Below are 21755 nucleotides of genomic sequence, written 5' to 3'. Positions count from 1 at the left end.
GACTTGTGATATTGTGAAACCTGTTTTGAAATGTGCCATTTGTGGCCTTTGTCAACTACAGGCCACTTTGGGTCAGCAGGTTAGATAGTTATGAGGTGGGCATTCATATTGATGGGCTGCAGTTGGCCTGTAGTGGGCCCCAGGATTATAAGATAGCATCAGGATAGTAAACATGAGACTTCCTCTCTGTTGTGCATTTAAGCTATACACCATTCAGAACATTCTTAATCATTTCTTTTGATACAAATGTGTTTTAAGGAAACATTTTAAAACCAAGACTTTTATATCTTATTCACCCTAAAGTGGTTTTTTTCTTTTTTCTTTTTTTTTTTTTTTTTTGGTGGTACTGGGAGTGGAACCCTGAGGCTTTCTACCTCCGGGCTATACTCCCAGACCTATTTTATATTTTATTTGGAAACAGGGTCTCACTAAGTTGCTGAGAGCCTCACTAAGGAGCTTAGGCTGGCTTTGAACCTGCGCGATCCTCCTGTCTCAGCCTCCCAAGCGCGGGGATTACAAGCGTGCGCCACCACGCCTGGCTTAAAGTGATTTAAAATAAAGGAAAATATAAAGATGCCATATGACTGAACTTCCATCAGGTTACACATGAATGCAAAAAAGTCACATTTCAAAATGCTAAACCCTAAAATACTAATACCAATAACAAAGCTTTCCCCTAGGATTTCCTGAAGACGTCCAGAATCTGTTGTTTTGTCTTTCTAGTATATATTCAGTAAGGAATCATAGAGTTTACTTGGTTCTTTCTTTTGGATATCATAAAAATTTTTTATTGTCTGGAGGTGAGCCTTGGAGACGTTTCAGGGTTGTTCAAGTTCATCCTGAAGGTAGCAGACTGTCTTGGGGCTGAAGTCCCTCCGTGTCCTTGGACCTCAACTTCCCACCCCACAGAGTACTCTGACAGACACAGTTATTCTATATTCACAGAAGTATAGAACTCCTTTACAATTTTTAATAGCCCTTATATTTTTAGAGCAGTTTTAGGCTTATAGGAAAATTGGAGGGTATAGCATTGTTTAATACCCCCTACCCCCACACATACACTCCCTCTGTCATTAGCAACACCCACCCACCCCCAAGAAAGGTACATTTGTTAGAGTGGAAAGAAACATCATTACCACCTAAAGTCTGTGGTTTACATCACTATTGGTGTTGTGCATTCTGTGGGTTTGGCTATATGAGAACATGTGTCCACCAACATAGTGTCCAACTGATGGTTTTATTGCTCTGAGTATGAGAAGATTCTTAAATCATGTTAAATCTGCTGGGTATGGAGCACACCCATAATCCCAGTACCTGGAGACAGGAGAATCACAGGTTCAAGGCCAGCCTCAAAAACTTAGCAACACCCTCATCAACTTAGTGAGACACTGTTTCAAAAACTAGAAATAGGGCTGGAATTGTAGCCCAGAGATAGAAAGCCCCTGGGTTCTATCTCCAGTACTGAAAAGAAAAATCACTGGTAAATCATCAACCAAATAAGCTGTGCCTGTTTGTTTCCCTTTAAGTGCTGTGTTTCTAGAAGATACCATAGGCAGGTGGGGATAGAACTACCAAGAATTCATTCAGACTGTTTGCACTCTTTCCGCTTCCCAGGCTTATTTTTAGTGCTGGAGAGCATTTCGCCATAAGTAGAAACGCAGCGGGTTGTGGCACTGTCGGCAGTGCTGCGGCCTGGCCTTGCACTCCCTCCTTCGCGCTTCCGGCAGCAGTGGTAGCCCAGGTTGAATACCAGACAGGTGCACGGTATTCAAACGCATCGCTCTGTCTCCCACCCAGAGAACATAGGTTAGAGAGATGCCCTCCTGTGAGCATCCTCCGGCTTCCCTAACACTGGAAAATGAGGTAAAACACTCAAACCTTGGTACTTTACCATTAATGATATTAGTGTTCTTTACAAAATTTACATCATTAAAACCAATATTATTGCCAAGCACATGCCTGTAATCCCAGTACCTGGGAGGCTGAGACAGGAGAATAGCAGATTTGGGGCTAGTCTGGGCAACTTAGCAAGATCCTGTTTCAAAAATAAAAAAAGGTCTTGGGTGTAGCTCAGTGATAGAATGTGCCTGGGTGCAATCACAAGCACCACAAAGTACCTATTGAATACTTTCTAAGCATTAGGCGTTGTGTAAGGGGTTCTCCCTTCATTGTCTCACTTAATTCTGACACAAGGTGAGTACTCGTATACCCATTTTACAGAGAAGGAAACAGCTTGGCTGACAAGAGAACCCGAGTACCAGGCTGTGAGGCTGAAATTCCTCCCAGGTCTACAGACTCCAGAGCTTGCATTAGCAGACATTGGCTTGCCCCTGACCTCACACAGAAGGTGGCTAGCCAGTGGGCCAGCACTGCCTGGAATCCTGGGCCACGGGGCTGGACCTGTGAAGGCACGTGGACACAGGCAGCTGGTTAGGGCAGAATGGTAGGCCTCAGAGATATCACCAAGACTCCTGGAACACCTTTAAGGAACTGTAATACCACAGCAGGTGCCAGGGCCACATGTGCCTCAGCCTGAACTAATACTAAAATGACCTGGTATCTTAATTGAGCACATACTACATTCTAGAAACCATGACACCTACTTACATAATGCATATCTTTGTTGCTCTTATCAGTGCAGGAACATACGTGTAATGAAAACAACACTAAACATTTCATTTTTACTCCATGGCCACCAGATTGAGCTGGTAAGTTGATAGAGGGCTGAATGTCTGCCATGAGCCATAATAGGTGCAGAAGAACCTCACAATTGTAGGTTGACCTGTTCCCACCGGGTCAGTAGCCAGCATTTAGAGGTCTGCATGGTAGGAGCTGAGGCCATGGAGTCTTCTCTCTGACTTGGATCCCTGAAGGGCACTTGTGGGACAGGGTCCAGAGCCCTTGGTAATTCGAAGTATTGAGCTCTCATCATGAGCTGGGCTGTGCTGGGCTTTTCACCTTCAATATCTTTACATTCTGGTATGGATGAAAAAAAATTACCAGATTTCACAACTCACAGGCTCGATTCTGGTCTCAGAACCTGCTCCCCCCACCCCCCGGGAATTGAAATAATTCTATCTCTGAGCTACACTCCAGCCCTATTTTTTATTCTTTACTCTGAAACAGAGTCTCACTGAGTTGCAAAGGGCCTCACTAAGTAGCTGAGGCTGTCCTCGAACCACGATCCTCCAGTCTCAGCCTCCAGAATGCTGGGATTACAAGCATGTACCACCATGCCTGGCTCCCCTTAAGGGTTTTTAAATTATAATCCTTGAACTAAAGTGCCAAATTGGCTCTTATCACAAGCAGAGTATATTGTCAGAAACCTAAAATTGAAAGGTGAAATTTTATAAAGGATTTTGTTTTCTGATTTATTATCTCACTCATATGTCAAGTTTCACTAGAATGCATGCAGTTAATGAATTTCTTTGATGAAAAGAATAAAATGACATGAAATTAGAAATTACTGACAAATTATCTCCCTATTATAAAAAAAAACCGTAAAACTCACTCTTTCTCAGCTTTTATCCCATAATCTCAGTTCTTCCTGCTCCTGTATCTTTTTATTTCCTTGAGAATAAAGGGCAAGAAGAACCTTTAAGATGCAACAAGTATCAGTGTTTAAGTATATGTAGACTTGCTATGTCTGTCTTCAATGTCTCCCAGTGTGTGACTCTTGCTCAAACCTCAGAGTTAGATGACAGGAGAAGGTCCTCAAAGAGGCACTGGGGAGCTGGGCGTGGTGGCACAGCCCTGAAATCCCAGCACTTTGGAGACTGAGACAGTAGGATCACAGGTTCAAGGCCAGCCTCAGCAACATAGTGAGACCCTATTTCAAAATAATATAGTATAGACTGGGGGTTGGGGTATGGCTCAGAGGTAGAACACCCCTGAATTCAATCCCCAGTACTATGGAAAAAAAGACGATGCCGGTGGCACTGGGTACACCATCTTGCCTCATTGCTCAGCCCTTCTGACCTTGGGTCTGTGTGCCCATTTTAGGGTGCAGGTTGGAGAGGATAGACATGTTTCTTCTTGGTGACGATTTTGTGTGGGACTGACAATTGATGCCTGGCTGCCTTGAGTTATTTTGCCTAATCCTCTTAGGATTCCTGATGCATCTCTTCCATAACATGCCCTTTCACCCAGGCGCCTACGTTGCGCCCATTGTCGCTCGCCTGCATGTACTGAGGACTCAGGACCCGGTTAATTACATGACACGGGTATTAGTTGACATTTATTTCAACTATTCCTATACACATTTGCGAGTTTTCTCAAATGCCCTTTTGGTGGGGAGGAAGGTCAGCCATAGTGCTCATCAGAACAAAAAGCAGACCAGGATTTATTACCACCACCGTAGACAGTGGGCTACTTTAAGGACTGGTCAGACATGTGCTTCTAGAGAAAGAACTGCCCCATTCCCTCGCACTCTCAGCTCCTTCTGCTGGGAGCACCAGGCTGCCAGTGCTCAGCCTGCTGTCCCAGGGGTCCCAGCCACAAGCTGGCCTTCTGCTTCTTTTCCTGCACTGGAAGCAAGGTGGTTAAACTTAAAACCCCGCATCACAATACCTGACTTCAAACTATACTACAAAGCTGTAATAATAAAAACAGCATTGTGTTGGCACAAAAGCACGTAGACCAACAGAACAGAATAGAAGATACAGAAAGAAAATCTCATATCTATAGCAATTTGATCTTTGACAAAGTGGCCGGACACATGTTGGAGAAACAGCCTTTTCAACAAATGATTCTGGGAAAACTGGTTAAACATTTGTAAAAAAAAAAAAAAAAAAAAAAAAAAAAAAAAAAAAAATGGAACTAAACTCCAATCTCTCAACTCAAGATGGATAGGAGATCAATAAATCAGGCCAGAGACTTCGCAACTACTTGAAAAGAGCATAGGTCTGAGTCTCTAACAAATGGGCACTGATAGAGACTTCCTCAATACCTAGAATATGTAAGAAACTTAAAAACTCATGCTAAAAAAAACAAGGAACCCAAACAAAAAGTGAACAGTTGATCTGAATAGACACGTCTCAAAAGAAGAAATACAAATGGCCAATAAGTATATAAAAAAAATTCAACATCATTAGTAATTAGGGAAATGAAAATCAAAACGACAATGAGATTCCATCTAACCCCAGTTAGAATGGCACTCATCAAGACACCCACAGCAATAAATGCTAGAGAAGGATGTATGTAGGGAAATAGGAACTCTTATACACTGCTGGTTGGATTGCAAATTAGTACAGCTACGGTAGTTATCGGTATGAAGGTTCCTTAAAAGACTGGGAGTGGAGCCACCTCATAACCAAGCCATACCACTTTTGGGGATCTTCCCAAAGGAATCGATTCCCAGATTATTACACATATATATCCATGTTTATAGAGCTCAGCAATCATGTCATTCACAGGACTCAGAAATATTATGCTTAGTGGGATTAGCCAGTCACAAAGTGAAGGGTCATATGTTCTCACGTAGAATCTAGAGAGAAACAGGAAAACAAAGAAGATCTTCGATAAATGAGAAGAAACACTAGTGGGATGCAGGAGAGGAATTCAGAGAGGGAGGTGGGAGAAGAAAGAGGAGATGATGATGATGGAAAGTACTCAAGAGATTCTTTGTTCATACATGAAGTTGCTTATCTTAATGTAAAGACTGCCTAGGAGAAGGGGGCGGTGGTGTGGGAGCTGGAAGGAAGCCCAACCAATGCTGAGTGCGTGTATCTGTCGCTCTGACCCCACTGTGATGTGCAATTACAGTGCACCAAGAAAAAAGAGTTAAGCAGCAATATCTTGGGGTGAGGGGCTTTAGAACCTCCACAGTCGCTCTCACCGTTTCTAAACACAGATGCAACCTCTTTTGTATTTTTAGTAACACTATCTTAGAACATGAATAAATGCTCTATAATGGCAAAATTTTAAATTTGTCATTGCTATCTGCTATTTCCACAGTGCTTTTTATAAATTGGTATACAATTTTAAGTGATTAATAAAACACTGGTACAAAAACAAAACAATAATTTAAAGGAATAAAATAGCTAGCCTACAAACAGTAAGTTTTGATGTATTTGAAATTGTATGCTATTTGCTCAATTTAGATTATTCTGCAAATTTTGAGAACTGAATGTGCTTCAGTGAATTTCTTTGTGACTGTGAGTGCTACTGCCTATATATATAATTTAACCTGGGCACAAACATATTAAACCTATTTTCAAAAGGAAATACTCTCATGAGTGTAGTATAGCAGGAAAGTAGTACTGTTCCTAATGACTGTCTTGAAAACTGAGCTTTATGGCAAGTTTGTAATGGAGATGTAACACTTCTACTTCTTAAATCATGACTTTCATTTGTGATGTAATTAAGGGTAATTATTACTGTTAGATTCTAATGGGAATGGTTAGAGAGTCTAGCCAGGTGAGGCTGAGTTAATAAATAGCTGTTTGCCTCTAGCATTAGCAAGGATGTCTTCATTAAGGTGGTAATGTGTCAAGAGTACCAAGCAGGTTGCCATGGTATTTGTGGGTTTCAGCCTGGACGCTGTCTCTCCCTGAAATTAAAAATGCTCAGCCTCGAGTAAAAGGTATCTTCTTTTACAGCAACACTGGCAGAACGGCACGACTAGGGCTTGGGGACTCATTGCAAAAGCTTGTGATTTGCCAGGTATAGTGGCGCATGCCAGTAATCCCAGTGAGGCTCTGCAGGTTCAAGGCCAGCCTAGGCAACCTAGCAAGACCCTGTTTCTAAATAAAAAATAAAAGGTTGAGGGTGTAGCTTGGGGGTAGAATGACCCTAGGCCCTGAGTTCAATTCCTAGTATCATTAAAAAAAAAAAAAAAAGCCAGGCATGGTGACATATGTTTGTAATCCCAGCATTTGGGAGGCTGAGACAGGAGGATTGCAGTTCATGAACAGCCTCAGCTCCTACTTAGTGAGATCCTTTCCAACTCAGTGAGACCCTGTTTCAAAATAAAGAAAGAAAGGGCTGGGAGTGTAGCTCAGATATAGAATGTCCCTGGGTTCCATCCCCAGTATTGCCTGGATAAATAAATAAATAAACAAACAAACAAACAAGTAGAAAAGAAAAAGGCTGGTGAAAACCTGAATATTTTAAAGTACATAATGAATCAGACAGGTTTGTTTAAAAAAACAAAAGTTGATTAGTCTTTCTGTCTATACCCATCCATTCAGCCACCCTGGACTATTCTCCAGCATATGGAAATACTGCTGCTGGCCTTTGGGCTACTGGCCTATGTCCACATGGGACCAGCTGACCTGTGGAGCTGGGCTTTGTTCACCTCCACATCCACAGAGCCCAGAACACAGCAGATGTTAAGAATTACTGCGCATAGGTCCTGTTGATCTCTTAGGCCCTCTCAGCCAAGACTGAGGCATTTTGAATTATCATTCTCTTACTGGCCGGCTTCTAGGAATATCCAAAGACAGGGGCTTGTCCTAGGATGCTGTGATGAACAGTGGCAGTGAAGACATCCTGGGTTGGACCCAGGCGGTGTGCTTGGAGTGACTCGGGTAGTTGTTCTCAGAGTGTCCCTGAACCAGTGCGATCAGATCCAGAATCTACTAAGTACTGGCTAACTTATGAGAAGTTATGTTATTTCCAAAATTTTACACTTAAAATCTATGTATTTGTTTGTTTGCTTATTTTTGGTGGCGCTAGAGATTGAACCCAGGAACATTTGACCTCTGAACCCTTTTATTTATTTATTTTTAATTTTTTTGCTGGTCTGTGGATGGAACCCAGGGGCATTTGACCTCCAACCCACACCCCCTGCTCTATTTTTTATTCCTTATTTTGAAACAGGGTGTCACTAAGTTGCAGAGGGCCTCACTAAGTAGCTGAGACTGTCTGCGGACCACTATCCTCCTGTCTCAGCCTCCCAAATGCTGGGATTACAAGTGTGTGCCTGGCCCTATTTTGTATTTTGTATTTGAAAAACAGGGTCTCACTAGGTTACTGAGAACTTCACCAAGTTCCTGAGGCTGACCTTGACCCTGCAGTTCTCCTGTCTCGGCCTCTGAAGTATTGGAACCCCTGACTCCAGCAACGGCATATTGTAGTTTAGGTACTCCAGTTTTATTGTGAAAAGACTGTTTTCGGTAGCCTGTGGGAAAACACCTAAAATGCAGGGCAGGGCTTTTGTGTGTGTGTGTGTGTGTGTGTGTGTGTGTGTGTGTGTCTTTTATGCTATGTTTCATGGAAATAATTAGCAGAGAAGTATAAAATAATTCTGGATCTGATGGGAGAAGAAGCCAAAATCCTACCAGTCTAAACTGTGCCCATCTTGCTGTTTTTCCATTAGTTTAATTAACCTGATGGATTATTCTGAACATGGTCATTTCTTTTTTTCTTCTTCTTTTTTTTAAGCATGCTTTCTCAAATATCTATCATCCTAAATACCTTCTTGCAAGTCTGGGAAAGAGGTTTTGAAAGTTCTTGTAAAAATAAAGGTTAAAATTTTAAAAATTTCTTAAACCTTAGTTATCTGGAAATTTTGGGTAAAGAGGACATCTTGTTTCTCAAATGTCTAATTAATGTGACCTTTATTACCTAGTACATAATAGAATAAAAGTTAACATCAGATTTTATCTATATATAATCATAATGAAACACTTGAAAATTCTGTTTTATTAACAAAAACATGAACAAATGATATTTTTAGAATTTAGGCCATATACAAAGGAACCTCATTCTAGTCTTTATATGTACTTAAACCCTTGTGTTTTTCTTTTATGTAAACATTTACTTGAAAGTAAACTTAACTAAAACATAGCAACCGGTTGATTCAAACTGTATGAAAAGCATTTATCAAGTTGGCCTAGACTACATTAGTCTTCATTATAATTAATTTCTTGTCATTGAGTTCAGATGGCTAATGGATTCTGCACCTTCCTCTAGGTTTATTTCAATCTACAGAGGACCCAGCCATACCTACAAGGTCCAGAGACTGACGGAATTCACATGCTATTCCTTTAGAATTCAGGCGGCGAGCGAGGCTGGGGAAGGGCCCTTCTCGGAAACCTACACCTTCAGCACAACCAAAAGTGTCCCTCCCACCATCAAAGGTTTGTAAGAAGTAGACTGTCAAGCTGTTCTGTGAGAGTAAGAATGTGTCACAACATAAGAGCAGGGGTCTGAATTCTAAATATACTCTCAACATTTCTGTCAACATAGTAGAAGTAAGAGAACATGCTAAAAAGTTTGGGCAGCGGGAGAGATGAAACAAGAAGTGTTCAAGGACAGGGTCTACAGATAATGCCATCTCAAGACGTGAATGTCTCTTGCAAGTGACATATTCTCATCCCCAGAAGTGATAGACAAGCATAAGACAGACCCAAGTGACGGGTTCAGGGTCAGAAATGAGAGTGAATTCTTGGTGTTAGAGCACTGTGTGCCAAGCGAGGATGGGATTCTCCTTTGCCAAAGACAGTCAGAGGAACAGAGGTTGGCACTCTCATGACTTCGCTGCCTGGAGATTGAGGACTGACCCAGGCAAGCTCCGCAGCCTCTCCTCTGCACCCCGGGAGCTTGCTGTGGAGAGGCACCACTGGAAAGCTGCAGCTGCAATATTTAGTGTTTATCTTGAGGTCTTAAGTGACTGGTTTCCTGCTTTTCCCTCTAAATGAGATCAAGTGCACCAGAATTCTTAAGACCCTACATCTGCCTCATCTCTCTCTGAGAGTGAACCATCCACTGTATCTGCTGAGCCCGTGTCCCCTATTTCCAGCCACAGAGTTGTGCCTGACTGGCAGCCAGCCTGCAAGGCTGGTGGACAGCAACTGGAGTGGGAGCCTGCTTGCCAACACCCAACGCCCCTGTCCTTCTCACTCAAACACCAGGTTCTTTGGCAACCCTGCTGCTTGACTTTTGGGGCGAGCAGCACTAGGGTTTTGTCCTGCTGCTGCTCAGATGTTCCTTCAGCTGACAGGAGATCAGGGGCCTATGAGGAAGGTCCATATGTGTTGGGCCCAGGCGCTTCCACATGGGCACACTGAGTCAGCTGCCATCAGGGCACAGTGTCAATTACAGGAGGCCAAGAGGCTGTAGGGGCTGGCTTGAATTCCGCAAAGGTTTTTCACATCTCCTTCCAAGGCTGGTTTGTGGTAAACACCTTTGCCCTGCCCCACTGGCTCAGAGGTAGCTCCTTTTCCATGTGAAAAGAAACTGGTATAAATGTGGTCCCAGGTGGGGCCCTGCTGGTTCACTTAGGCAGCGAGTGCCCTGACCCTTGGGTGCAGCTTTGCCTTTCAGCTCTAACTGAGATGATCCCTGAGCATGTTGTGGTTATGTGGTTAGTTGGTTTATGGATACCAAGAAAGAGTTGCCACATTTACTGAATCCCAGAGTGGAGATCTTTCTGGTACTGAGGGATTTGCTTTTGTCTCAGAGTCTTAGCAGGTATTTATTTTATGGAAACTAGAGCAGCACTTGTGTCTCCCCACACTGCCTTGTGGCCAGGTCATCTTCCTCTCACTCTTAGATTCAGAGAATTGTTATCTTAGCTCAAGGACTTTTTAGTCTGATAAAATTCCTATGTAATCTTTCATAAATAGCTTGGAGTTTTAGCCCAAGTAATTTCAACCTGGGCTTTTTTTCTAAAAAAAAAACTTTTATTTTTATGAAACTATATTATATTGTAGAGAATGGCAAATAGAAGCAACTACCTCTAAAGAATTAATTGTGTGGAATTAGAAATTAAAGTATAAGTGAATCCAGAAGGAAGCTACAAAATAGGAAAATATCAGCTATTGAATTAAGCTGTAGCTATAACAGAAGCTATGAGAAAGTCTTTTTAAAATCTTTAACATTGTAAGGGTTGCGTATACAGCTCAGTGGTAGAGCATTTTCCCAGCACATGTGAGACCCTGACTCTATTTCCTAGCATTGCCAGGAAGGAAGGGGTCTATAATATTTTATGTACTTTACTACAGAGTAATATAGTTTGGCTTTAAATGAGAACAATGAATCTAGTAGATAAAAATAATCTAAAAAAAATAAATATAACTTAATTTCCAAAGGCTTTCACTGTTTCCCACCCTGTGGGATTTTTTTCTCACACCTTCCTTAGACTCTTGCCTAGATATGCTCTGTCCCTGCCATGTTAATCCATTAATCTGTTCTTTTTCTGTGTATACAAGCCTTGTAGCTGCTCTCCCTTTCCCTGTTCTAGATCTTAAGTTCCTTGAAAATGGACTTGGTCTTTATTTTCCACATCTCCTTGTGTGCCTGGCACAGGGCCTAAACCACACAAGGTATTCCATAGCAGGAAAAAAAAAATAACAAAAGTGGGGTAATGAGAGAAGACTATGGCTTTCCTGTCACAATGACTCCTCTGTGCCTACGGGACATCTTACTGGGTTTATAGGAAGACCGCTTCTTGGGATTTATACAGGCCCAATCTCACTCTCAGGATTCTCACTAATAGTAAAATATTTACTCTTAATGTGATGCTTTGAATTTTGAGCTGGATATGTGGATTTCTATTGCAGCACCTCGAGTAACACAGTTAGAAGGAAATACATGTGAAATTTCATGGGAATCAGTACCACCAATGAAAGGCGATTCTGTTCACTACATTCTGCAGGTATTGGTTGGAAGAGAATCCGAATACAAACAGGTAAGAACCAGTGTGTGTGGCATGTGTGTGACTCATCAGTCAGGCTAGCTGCAGGCCACTAATGTTTCAGTGAACTACATCTTTCTTACAAGTCATGGGTTGAAAATGCCTGCCATCCACATGGAACCCGGTTCTCCATGGTATATAAGCCCTTATTTACATGCCATTTTTTTTGAAGTGGTATTCATCTTAACTTTTCATTTCTCCAGTATAAGCTCATCTTGCAAAGAGTTTTAAGTTTTATATTTGTATTTAATATTGGCAGTGACTTTGCAAATATCAAAGTCTGCATGTAATTGAAAACTTAAGTGCCAGTGATTTTACTATAGAGGGGAAGTAGGTCAGACCTACCTCTTTCCTGGGAACTGCAGTGGAGCGGTAGAGAGGTGACGCATGGGCCTTTGAGGCCTTGAAGCTTTAGGTGATGGCTTGTCTCCCTTTGATGTGCATAGGAATCATCCAGGAATCGATAAAAATGCAGATTTTGCTTTGGCTCTCTGGGGTGGGGATTCAGGCTTCCAGGGACTAGTTTGAGCAGCAAGGTTGACTAAATCGCATGGTCAGCCTCTATGGGGTGAACATAACTGGCATATGTCCAGACACCTCTTGTTGGCCCTTCATTCTGCCAGAGTCACCATTGTCAGGTGACTAGCCATGAAGGGTTCAGGTACTCTGTAGGTTTCCATAATGTTCTCTGGAACTTAGCAACTGTTTTGTAAAATCAGATATAATGCTGTTTATAAAAACGGAAACAAAGGCCCATCCTTCACTGGCACTTTTAAATTTTCATTTAGATTGACCACCTAAGGTTGAAGATAAATGTCACCTGGCCTCTGAAGCCTTCTTTTTTTTTTGGCTATTGAGACTCCAAATATACAAGTAGAAAGCAGTTAGAATCAGAATTTGTGTTAAATTGCTGGTTAATGTTTCTTATGTCATAATAAAGAATACTTTGAGTAAGATGTGTTTTAAAAATCAAAGAAAAGCCAAGCATGATGGTGCACACCTGTAATCCCTGAACTTGGGAGGCTGAGACAAGAGGATCACAGGTTCAAGGACAGCCTCAGCAAGTAGTGAGACTCTCATCTAACCCTGTTTTCAAATAAGAAATAAAATCAGGCTGGGGTATGGCTTGAAGGTACAATGCCTCTGAGTTCAATCCCAGTACCACCAAAAAATATATATCAAATAAATCTTTGGACATTTATGAAGTATCAGATAAAAGGCTGAGTTATCTTAGATACATTTTGCGAAAACAATGTCCTATATCTGACATTTGCCAGCATTGATTTACATCAGTGGAGTAAGTCACAAAAGCTTCCACTGTTGTTCTTAAATAAAAGCATACCACTATGCTTTCCTTTCACTTCTATACAGCATATTCCATTTCATAGAAAGCAATTTCATATGTATAATTGTTTCACCTTATCAGAAAGATATGTATGATTGACTTCAGGGCTCAGCTCAAATAGAATTTTTCCTATTAGATGTGGTTATTGTTAATATATGGCATTGTAAAAATGGTTAAGTATAAGGTGTTAGGGTGGGCAGGGTGGTTTAAGCCTCTAAGTCCAGAACTTGGGAAGCTGAGTCAGGAGGATTGCAAAGTTCAAGGACAGCCTCAACAACTTAGTGAGACCCTGTTTCAAAATAAAAAATAGGTCTGAGGGTACAGTTCAGAGATAGAATGCCACTGGGTTCAATCCCCAGCACCAAAATATACATATACATACAAACACACACGCGCGCACGCAACCACACAAATACACAGGGTTAGTAAATTGCATAGCTTATCATTTGACAATAATTTATTTTCTGATGGTTTATTTGTTGCATGTTCCTTGCTATAGTTTAAAACCCTTTTATTCCATGCACTGTACTTTTTTACCTCTTCTTGGAAAAATGTTCTGCTTCTCAAAGCACAAATAACTGATGTTTCACAGTGAAAGGGGAGTATTATTTTCTCAATAGCCATACATGTCAGAATCTGCTAAAATAAAGGCACGTTGTTTAGATTTTATTAACTGATTGGCTGTTTAGAATTCACTTGTTTAACATTATATATTTAAACTCATGGATATAAAATAATACACAATCTTATATATGCTTTAGAATACTTGTCTTATCAAAAACAACTATGAGCAAGTTTTCTTAAGATTGAAATCCAGCCCTCCACTGTGCGACCTCACCCACCCCCTCGTGGGGGTTCTATAAGGTGCCCCCCACTCTCTCTCTCGAGATGGGCTGTGGACTGCATTCCCCCTTGAATCACTCAGTTTTCTAAATAAAACCTTTGTCTTTTTCTCTGGAAAAGAAAAACAGATGAAAACACAGAACGTTGGGTAGGCTTAATAAGTGGAGATTCCTCATATGTCCATGTGTTTCCCACCTTTACCAAGAAATGAGTAAAACTAGTCACAGTACACGAGAAGCCACGAATGAGTCAGGAACAATTTGTTCTGGTGGGTTTTTCGTGGGATTTTTTTTCTTCTCCCTATTCAGTAAACATTAACATGATGTTTTGAGTACTTCCTTTACTTGTTCTGGACATGAAGGCTATTTATATTATGTCTACAGGGGAATGGTTAAAATAATTATAGTTCAGGGATGAGAGGCAATGGGCTTTGAATTCACAGTGGCAGAACAAAAGCGATGAGAGGCAGCCGCTGGCACAGCCACCTCGGCAGGACGGAGGCTGGCAGGCTCTCACGGCGCACTGTGCGGTCCTCTCCTACGGCACTGGTCAGTCGAGCGCCACTCATGTTGAGCTGCATCATTTATTTTTATTTTCCCAAGACTGGTACATAGGTAGGCACTCAGTAAATGCATGCATGAAAGAGGCAGTTTGAAGGCAGCCATGTGATCTATGCCTGCAGTAAAGTTCAACATGGAACAGATACAGTGATGTTTATAACTTAGGTGGAAAAAAAATTGCTCATAAAAGGAGGGTGTTCTTCTCCCATAGCTTATTTTTGCAGGCAACTTATGAGACGGCTGTGGCCTTCCGTGACATTTTGCTTGGAACCCTGACTCGAGTTTGCCCTGGTTCTGTTCTGATTTGCCTCTCTTCCGTTATCATATGGGACAAGCAGCAGGTTTTAGTAGCTAAACCGTCTAATAAAGTATTAAATCCATACCTAAAATTTTACTCTGCATTGTAATACAGGAATATATCCATTTGGCTTTTCTGCCATTTAATAAGCATTTCAAAAACAATATTTTTTAGGAAGCTTAAACTTTTTTTCAAACAGCATTAATTGCAAAGTATTCTTGGAAGTATAAAAATTATATCTCTACATTTGCCTGATTTTTTGCACAGACAAGTTTAATGCATATGTAAGAAATAAACCAAAATTTTCATATTCTTATCCATGTTCATACAGCAATACTTTATAAAGAAAATGTCGACATTGAGAGATGAGAACAGGGTCAGAGCTGGGCGTGGTGGCGCACGCTTGTAATCCTAGCATTCGGGAGCCTGAGTCTGGAGGATCGCGGTTCGCGGACAGCCTCAGCTACTTAGTGAGGCCCTCTGCAACTCAGTGAGACCCGGTTTCAAAATAAAAAAAAAAAAAAGAGCCGGGCCTTCCCCCCTCTCCTCCTCCCTTTACGAGTGTCCTTGCTACTCTTGAACCTTAGACCACTGTTCCTGTAATGATACTAAGTGTAGAACATATTCTTAGACTCTGGGACAGTATCATAAGGAAGATGGAGTGACAAGGTTGGTGTCATGCCCATGGTGGCTACAGATACACACAAAAACCAGTTTTCAACTATGAGGTTAGAATCCTCAGAAATGGAGTATTAGGATTTTTTTTTCTTTGTTTGCAGCACTGGGGATTGAACCCAGGGACATTCTATCTCTGAGCTACACCCCCAGCCCTATTTTCTTTTTATTCTTTATTTTGAGACAAGGTCTCTCTCACTAAGTTGCCGAAGGCCTCACTAAGTACATGAGGCTAGCCTTGAACCAGCAATCCTCCTGTCTCAACCTCCCAAAGTACTGGGATTATAAGCATGTGCCACCACACCCAGCTAGGCATTACAAACTTTAAAACTTTAAGTCAAAGGGCTTAATGAGCATTGTTGAATATTTCTAAAATATATTATGAATGTCATATTTTCTGTCAACACACTGAACACAGCCTAGTCATTTTTTGGTTCCAATTTTGCAGTGATGGCTGTGCCTGTACTGATCCGTTGGCTGTGTGTGTGTGTGTGTGTGTGTGAGTGTGAATGCTTAATGTTGGCAAGTATCCTCTTTTTTCAAACAACAAGGGATAAGAAAATCTACCCTTTGAAATCTGGAGTTTTTGATCTTAATTAGAGAACACCCATTGAGCATCTGTGTGGCCAATTCATTGTTGCTCTGGAGATAACAACACAATACCATAAACCATTTACCTTAAATGTAAAAAAAAAATAAGGTAATGTTCACAGTGTGTTGGCAATGCTTGTGAAAGATGGAACGTGTCCAATTAAAACAACAATAATGGCTAAAATAATAACACTTTTAAATTAAAGTAAAAACTTTGGACTTGTCATTTAAGGAGGTTCCTTTAATTCGATATTGATGTTTCTTTTGCTAAGCTTTTCCTCAATGGTCTGGGGAAAGTAGCTCTCCTTTGCTTTCTTGCATTTTCAGTAATTTTCACTCTAAGGAGTAGAGTTGAAATCCCATCAAATGTGAAGTCTTTATTCAAGATTCTCTGAGTTGAGTTTCTGAGAAATTAAGTATACCTCTGGGCCAACTTTAAAAGGATATAGCCATGCAAATTCTGAAAACTGTAGAAATCGTTTAGATATATATAAATGGGCATTTACAGCCACTTTCCAAAGTCTTGAAGGCTGTGTGGAGACAGGTTGTTAAATAGCTATCTGAGGTGGCATCATCCTTTGACAGCAGAAATTAAGAGGCCACATCACAGAAACATCGCCAGGTCCTTGTGTGTCCGGGACTGAGTCAGGGAGCTGCTTTCTGTAACATCAGAAAGATAAGACACTTTCCCTTACAGAGCAGCAGGACTCTGTATCTGGCAGGTTCTTCATGGGGACAAGGGGAGATAGTAGGGCTGTGTGGGAGTCACAGTCAGTCCAGGACTCTCACCAGTCATCATTAGATGGGGACTAAAATGGGTTGCAGTGTTACTGCCCCCAAGGGCATGGCATAGACAGAGCTGGAGTGATTCCCAAGGTGAACATCTCAGAGTTAGAAATGAGGTCTCATGCCGGGCATGGTGGTACACACCTATAAACTTGGGAGGCTGAAACAGGAGGATCATAGATTCAAGGCCAGCCTCAGCAACCTAGTGAGGTGCTATTTTCAAATAAAAAATAAAAGGGCTGGAGGTGTAGCTTGGAGATAGAATGTCCCTGGGTTCAATCCCCACTACACACACAAAAGAAATAGGGTCTCATCTGGGTTCCACTACTCCCTATTTGCAGGGAGATTTAAAGAAATTAATATCCTCTTGCGCCTCAGTTTCTTCATATCTAAATGGAAGCAATGATACTCACCCACACTGTGTTCTCAGAATTCATTTCAGTGGAGTTGATTTTTCTGCAGTGTGTTCCTTTCCCAAAGCATTTGTCACATACACTTCCTCATTTGATCTCCATTTCCCCCAGGAGTGCTGTTACTATTAAACATTGTTACCATCCCTTGTCAAAGATAAGAAACCTAAGGCCTAGCACTGTCGACTCACCTGAGATCACAAAGCCAGGAAGTGGCAGAGAGAGGACCCAGTGGCTGTGCTCAGTGGCCTGCCCAGCGCTTTCCAAGGGCCCCGTCAAACCAGACCAAGCCACAGAGAGAAGGACAGGCGCTCTGCCGTCTCACCTTTGATACATGTAAATACACTTCAGAATGTGTAGCCTCTAAAAGTATTCAGGAGCCACATCAGAAAGCCTTGCAGCTAAGGCTTCTGTGGCAGCTTTCCTCCAAATTGACAGGCACCCCAACATTGACTTGGCAACACTCTAGAATATCACAATGAATTGTACACCTGAGACCGAAAAGGAGAACAAGGCCCGGATGGCAAGTGTTCAGGAGCCTGTCTGTCCTGTCAAACTCAGGTAAGGGCCCCAGAGGTTGTAAACCATTTTCTTCATGAACAGTTCCCAGGAAAAGACTGTTCTCAGAAAATACTAACTTGAGCCTTTCAGATTTAAGAAATGAAATCCAAATTAAGAAGGTAAAGAATATTAATAACTAAAAGGTCTCTTTAAAGGAAAAAAAATGTTTTCCCGAGACCTCCCCACATGTTGATAAGTAATTATGGAGAGGCAGTACCTGTGGAGTATATTCTGTACTCTCAAATAACTGGCTGTGGAGTGGCTAGACAACAGACTCAAAACACTTGTTTAGACTCACCGTTGGAACCATCTCAGCACCACAAGGAGTTTTCTTTACAGCTCTTTGCTTCTTAGTTGATCTGAGAAGGAAGGAAAGCTCTGTTGGTGACTCTAGTTGCTAAGGCACATGCCAAAATTTGTGAAGCCAGGAGTAATATGCTTAAAATCTTACTGAGGGAATAGCATAGACAGTGGTAAGACTGGGCAAGTATAAGAAGCAAACAGTTGGTTTTTCTGGGACTTAGTAAAAAGTACGGTAATTAAAACAAAATTCAGCTTTTAAGATACGAAAATAAGGGAGAAAAAACTTAGAAAAGGGCTAAATACCAGGCAGACATTAGAAGTCCAGTCCCCTTTGTAAACTGCAAGCTCTTCCTGCTTCTTCCAATTTGCCCATCACTAAGCACATGGCCAGTGCTCTTGTGTTCACTAAGGGGACGTCCTGCCACTTGGTAGAAAGTCACACACACATCAGGCTTTAGAAACACGGAGACACATGTAGATTCCCAGCAAATCTGAATAGTTGGTGAGTGTTTCAAAGCTAGTTTTCTGGAAAATACTCTTTCATTTCTAAGGAATTTGTATCAATGTGTAAAACTGACAGCTGGATTAAGATAGCCTGTTGCCAGGTTGAAAATGTCCATCTCTATCACTTGTAATTGCTGTGTTTGCAGGGTATATTTGGTTTTTTTAAGTTCTAAAAAAAAAATAGCTAACTTTTATAGTACAGTTATTACATAAAAGTTATATTTAAGCACTTTCTAGGCATTCAGTGCAACTCACGTAGAAAGAGTTCAATTAAGCTGGGCGTGGTGGTGCAATGTAATTCCAGTACTTGGGAGGCTGAGACAGGAGGATTGCTCAGGTTCGAAGCCAGCCTCAGCTACTGAGCAAGGCTCTCAGCAACTTAGTGAGACCCTGTTTCCAAATAAAATATAAAATAGGTCTGGGAGTGTAGCCCAGAGGTAGAAAACCCCTGGGTTCCATCCCCAATACCACAAAAAAAGAAAAAAAAAAAGTTCAGTTAATTTTACCTCCTTTTTACTCATCATCTAATCTCAGTATGGATTTGGTTTGGGTTCTTTTCTATCTATGCTTATTGAGTCACATGTAAGCCATAAATTTCTCAAGTAATTTTAATGGGATTGCCGACTCCTCTAGCGGAGTCTTCTGAACCAGTACTGTTGTAGTGGGAAAACTTTGAGGCTTCCCTCCTTCTTCCACCTTCTGCACTCCCTATAGCTCAGTCAATTCTGGTGGTAAGAATTTCTAAGTAAACTGGTGGTTTTCAAGTCCCTGTAATAGCAAACCAGATTCCAAAAGCTAGTTTTCTTATGTTTTTTTTTATTTTAAAATTTGCCTTTATTGTATTTTTACCATCTTTTATAAGCCTTTGGTTTTTTATGTTATAATTTAGTAATGTACATTCACCAGCCATTTCTTTTATCTTGATCATCTGTACCTGTATCTGAGATGATTATATTAGGGCTAATAGAAGGGAAGAAACATTCTAGATCTTTAGTGAAAAATCTTGTCTAAAAGTTGCTGAGGAGAAATATAATCTTTGATGATTATTTTCTGTCCTAATATGACAATTTCATCCATTACTGTAATGCTAGAATACTTTTTAAAGTTTGATGATTCAGAGTTTGTTTGTTTGTTTGTTTGTTTGTTTGTTTGTTTTAAGTCATATCATCCTCTTCTAAATTTTTTAGGTTTTTTGCTCGAGTACTTAAGTAATTTGGCTCAAGTACTTTGTGTACTATTAAAATAAATATAGCATTTGATAGAAAAATTATGGCTTATCTAGTAAGAATATCATCATGACTCGGTATAAACTTAAAAGAATACATGTAAATTTTTTTTTCTTGTGGTACTGGGGATTGAACTCAGAGGCATTTTATCTTTGAGCTACACCCCCAGACTTATTTTATTTCTTATTTAGAAACAGAGTCTTCCTAGTTTGAAGAGCATCTCACTATTTGCTGAGGCTGTTCTTGAACCTTCAATCTTCCTGTCTCAATCTCCCAAGTACTGGGAGTATAGGCATGCGCCACCATTCCTGGCACATGTGAATATTTTGTAATGTGGAATGATTATTGAAATATCAAAGACTCTAATAATTGTGTTTTCTGAGTAAATGTATGTTTGTGAATTTTCTAACTTACCGTTTTTTCCTCTGCCAACAGTTTGGTTTTATAGTTTTTATTGTTCAAAGTTTACTAATAGTGCTTCTTTAAAGATTGTTGCAGTATCATTAAGTAATGGGAAAAACAAATCACTTGCTTACTCGTTCATTTTCAATAACTTTCAAGCTAATTTGTATCTGGACATGGTTTTTAATATACTGGCAAATGATGTGCTTCTACTTTTTTTTTTTTTTTTTTTTTTTTTTTTTTTGGTGGTGGTACTGGGGTTCCTGGAAGCCCTTCTACCTCCGGACTACACTCCCAGACCTATTTTTACATTTTTATTTGGAAACAGGGTCTCCTAAGCCGGTGTGCGTGGCTGGCTTCAAACCTACGCGATCCTCCTGTCTCTGCCTCCCAAGCGCGGGGATTACAAGCGTGCGCCACCACGCCCGGCTGCTTCTACTTTTTTAATGTGAGATAATATAATACCCAAAATGATGGTAAAAATAACCCACTTTCAAAAGATGACTTCATTTATCAGTTTAATTCTGATTCTAAAGCTTAATTAAAATAATTATTATAAATTATATTCTTTGGATTTGAAAAATATATAATTATAAATAGAAAAAAGACTATCTGATTTATAGCCTAAATTAGTGAAATTTAGCTAGATATGTCTTTATTGCTTAAAATGTCTGCTGCATGTCTAGTTGTGCCTTCTCTCCTTCTGTGGAAGTCAGAGTCACTGGATTTGACACTGCTTTATCCAAAGTGAGTCAGAACACCTTTCTTTATGGATGAATCATAGATGGGGAGAGGTACCTTTCTATTTAACTTTGGTTGTTATGGAGTAAATTGAAGCCAAACCAGTGTCCACAGGCTCCTGGTGTTGCCGGGTGATCACTGAAGAGACCACAGTGTTATAAATTAATTAATGGAGACTTTTCCTTTTCTTGAAGGTATATAAGGGGGAAGAAGCCACATTCCAAATCTCAGGCCTCCAGACCAACACAGACTACAGGTTCCGTGTGTGCGCGTGCCGTCGCTGTTTAGACACCTCTCAGGAGCTCAGCGGAGCTTTCAGTCCCTCCGCGGCTTTTGTACTACAACGAAGTGAGGTCATGCTTACCGGGGACATGGGGAGCTTAGATGACCCCAAAATGAAGAGCATGATGCCTACTGATGAACAGTTTGCAGCCCTCATTGTGCTTGGCTTTGCAACTTTATCCATTTTGTTTGCCTTTATATTACAGTACTTCTTAATGAAGTAAACAAACCCAGCAGAACTAGAGGTATGAATTTAATGCTACACATTTTAATATACACATTTATTCAGATACTCTCCCTTTTAAGCCCTTTTGTTCTTTGGTTTATATACTTCTCTTGTTTTACAGATTTAGCTAGAAAAAAAAGTAAGTGTTTTGGTGCACCTTTTTTGAAATGCAAAACTAGGAAGAGATTAAACTGGATTTTTTTTTAAAAAAAAAAAAACAAAAAGGAGAAAAAGAAGAAGAAAAGCAAACCAGATACCAAAAGCTAGCTTATGTTTTCTTTCAAATTTTCCAATTTGCCTTTATTCTATTTTTACTGTCTTTTGCAAGCCTTTGATATTTTTTGTTATAGTTTAGTAATTT

At 40.6% G+C, this 21755-nt stretch overlaps 1 protein-coding gene across 1 annotated transcript in view; it reads left to right on the top strand.

Annotated features, from left to right (window-relative positions):
• The window catches only part of FNDC3B (fibronectin type III domain containing 3B), a gene marked incomplete at both ends in the record, with an annotated part of 288711 nt that extends 267319 nt beyond the window's left edge, over positions 1 to 21392 (top strand). The window contains 3 exons of the mRNA XM_080696168.1: positions 8917 to 9083; positions 11508 to 11635; positions 21081 to 21392. Coding sequence (XP_080552294.1) covers positions 8917 to 9083; positions 11508 to 11635; positions 21081 to 21392 — 607 coding nt within the window. The remainder of the gene's footprint in view (positions 1 to 8916; positions 9084 to 11507; positions 11636 to 21080) is intronic.
• Between the last annotated feature and the right edge of the window lie 363 nt (positions 21393 to 21755).

This window comes from Muscardinus avellanarius, assembly GCF_963383645.1.
Source record: "Muscardinus avellanarius genome assembly, chromosome: 5".
Classification (NCBI taxonomy): Eukaryota; Metazoa; Chordata; class Mammalia; order Rodentia; family Gliridae; genus Muscardinus; species Muscardinus avellanarius.
The sequence above is the reverse complement of the archived record's forward strand: the minus strand, read 5'-3'. Positions and strand labels throughout refer to the sequence as shown.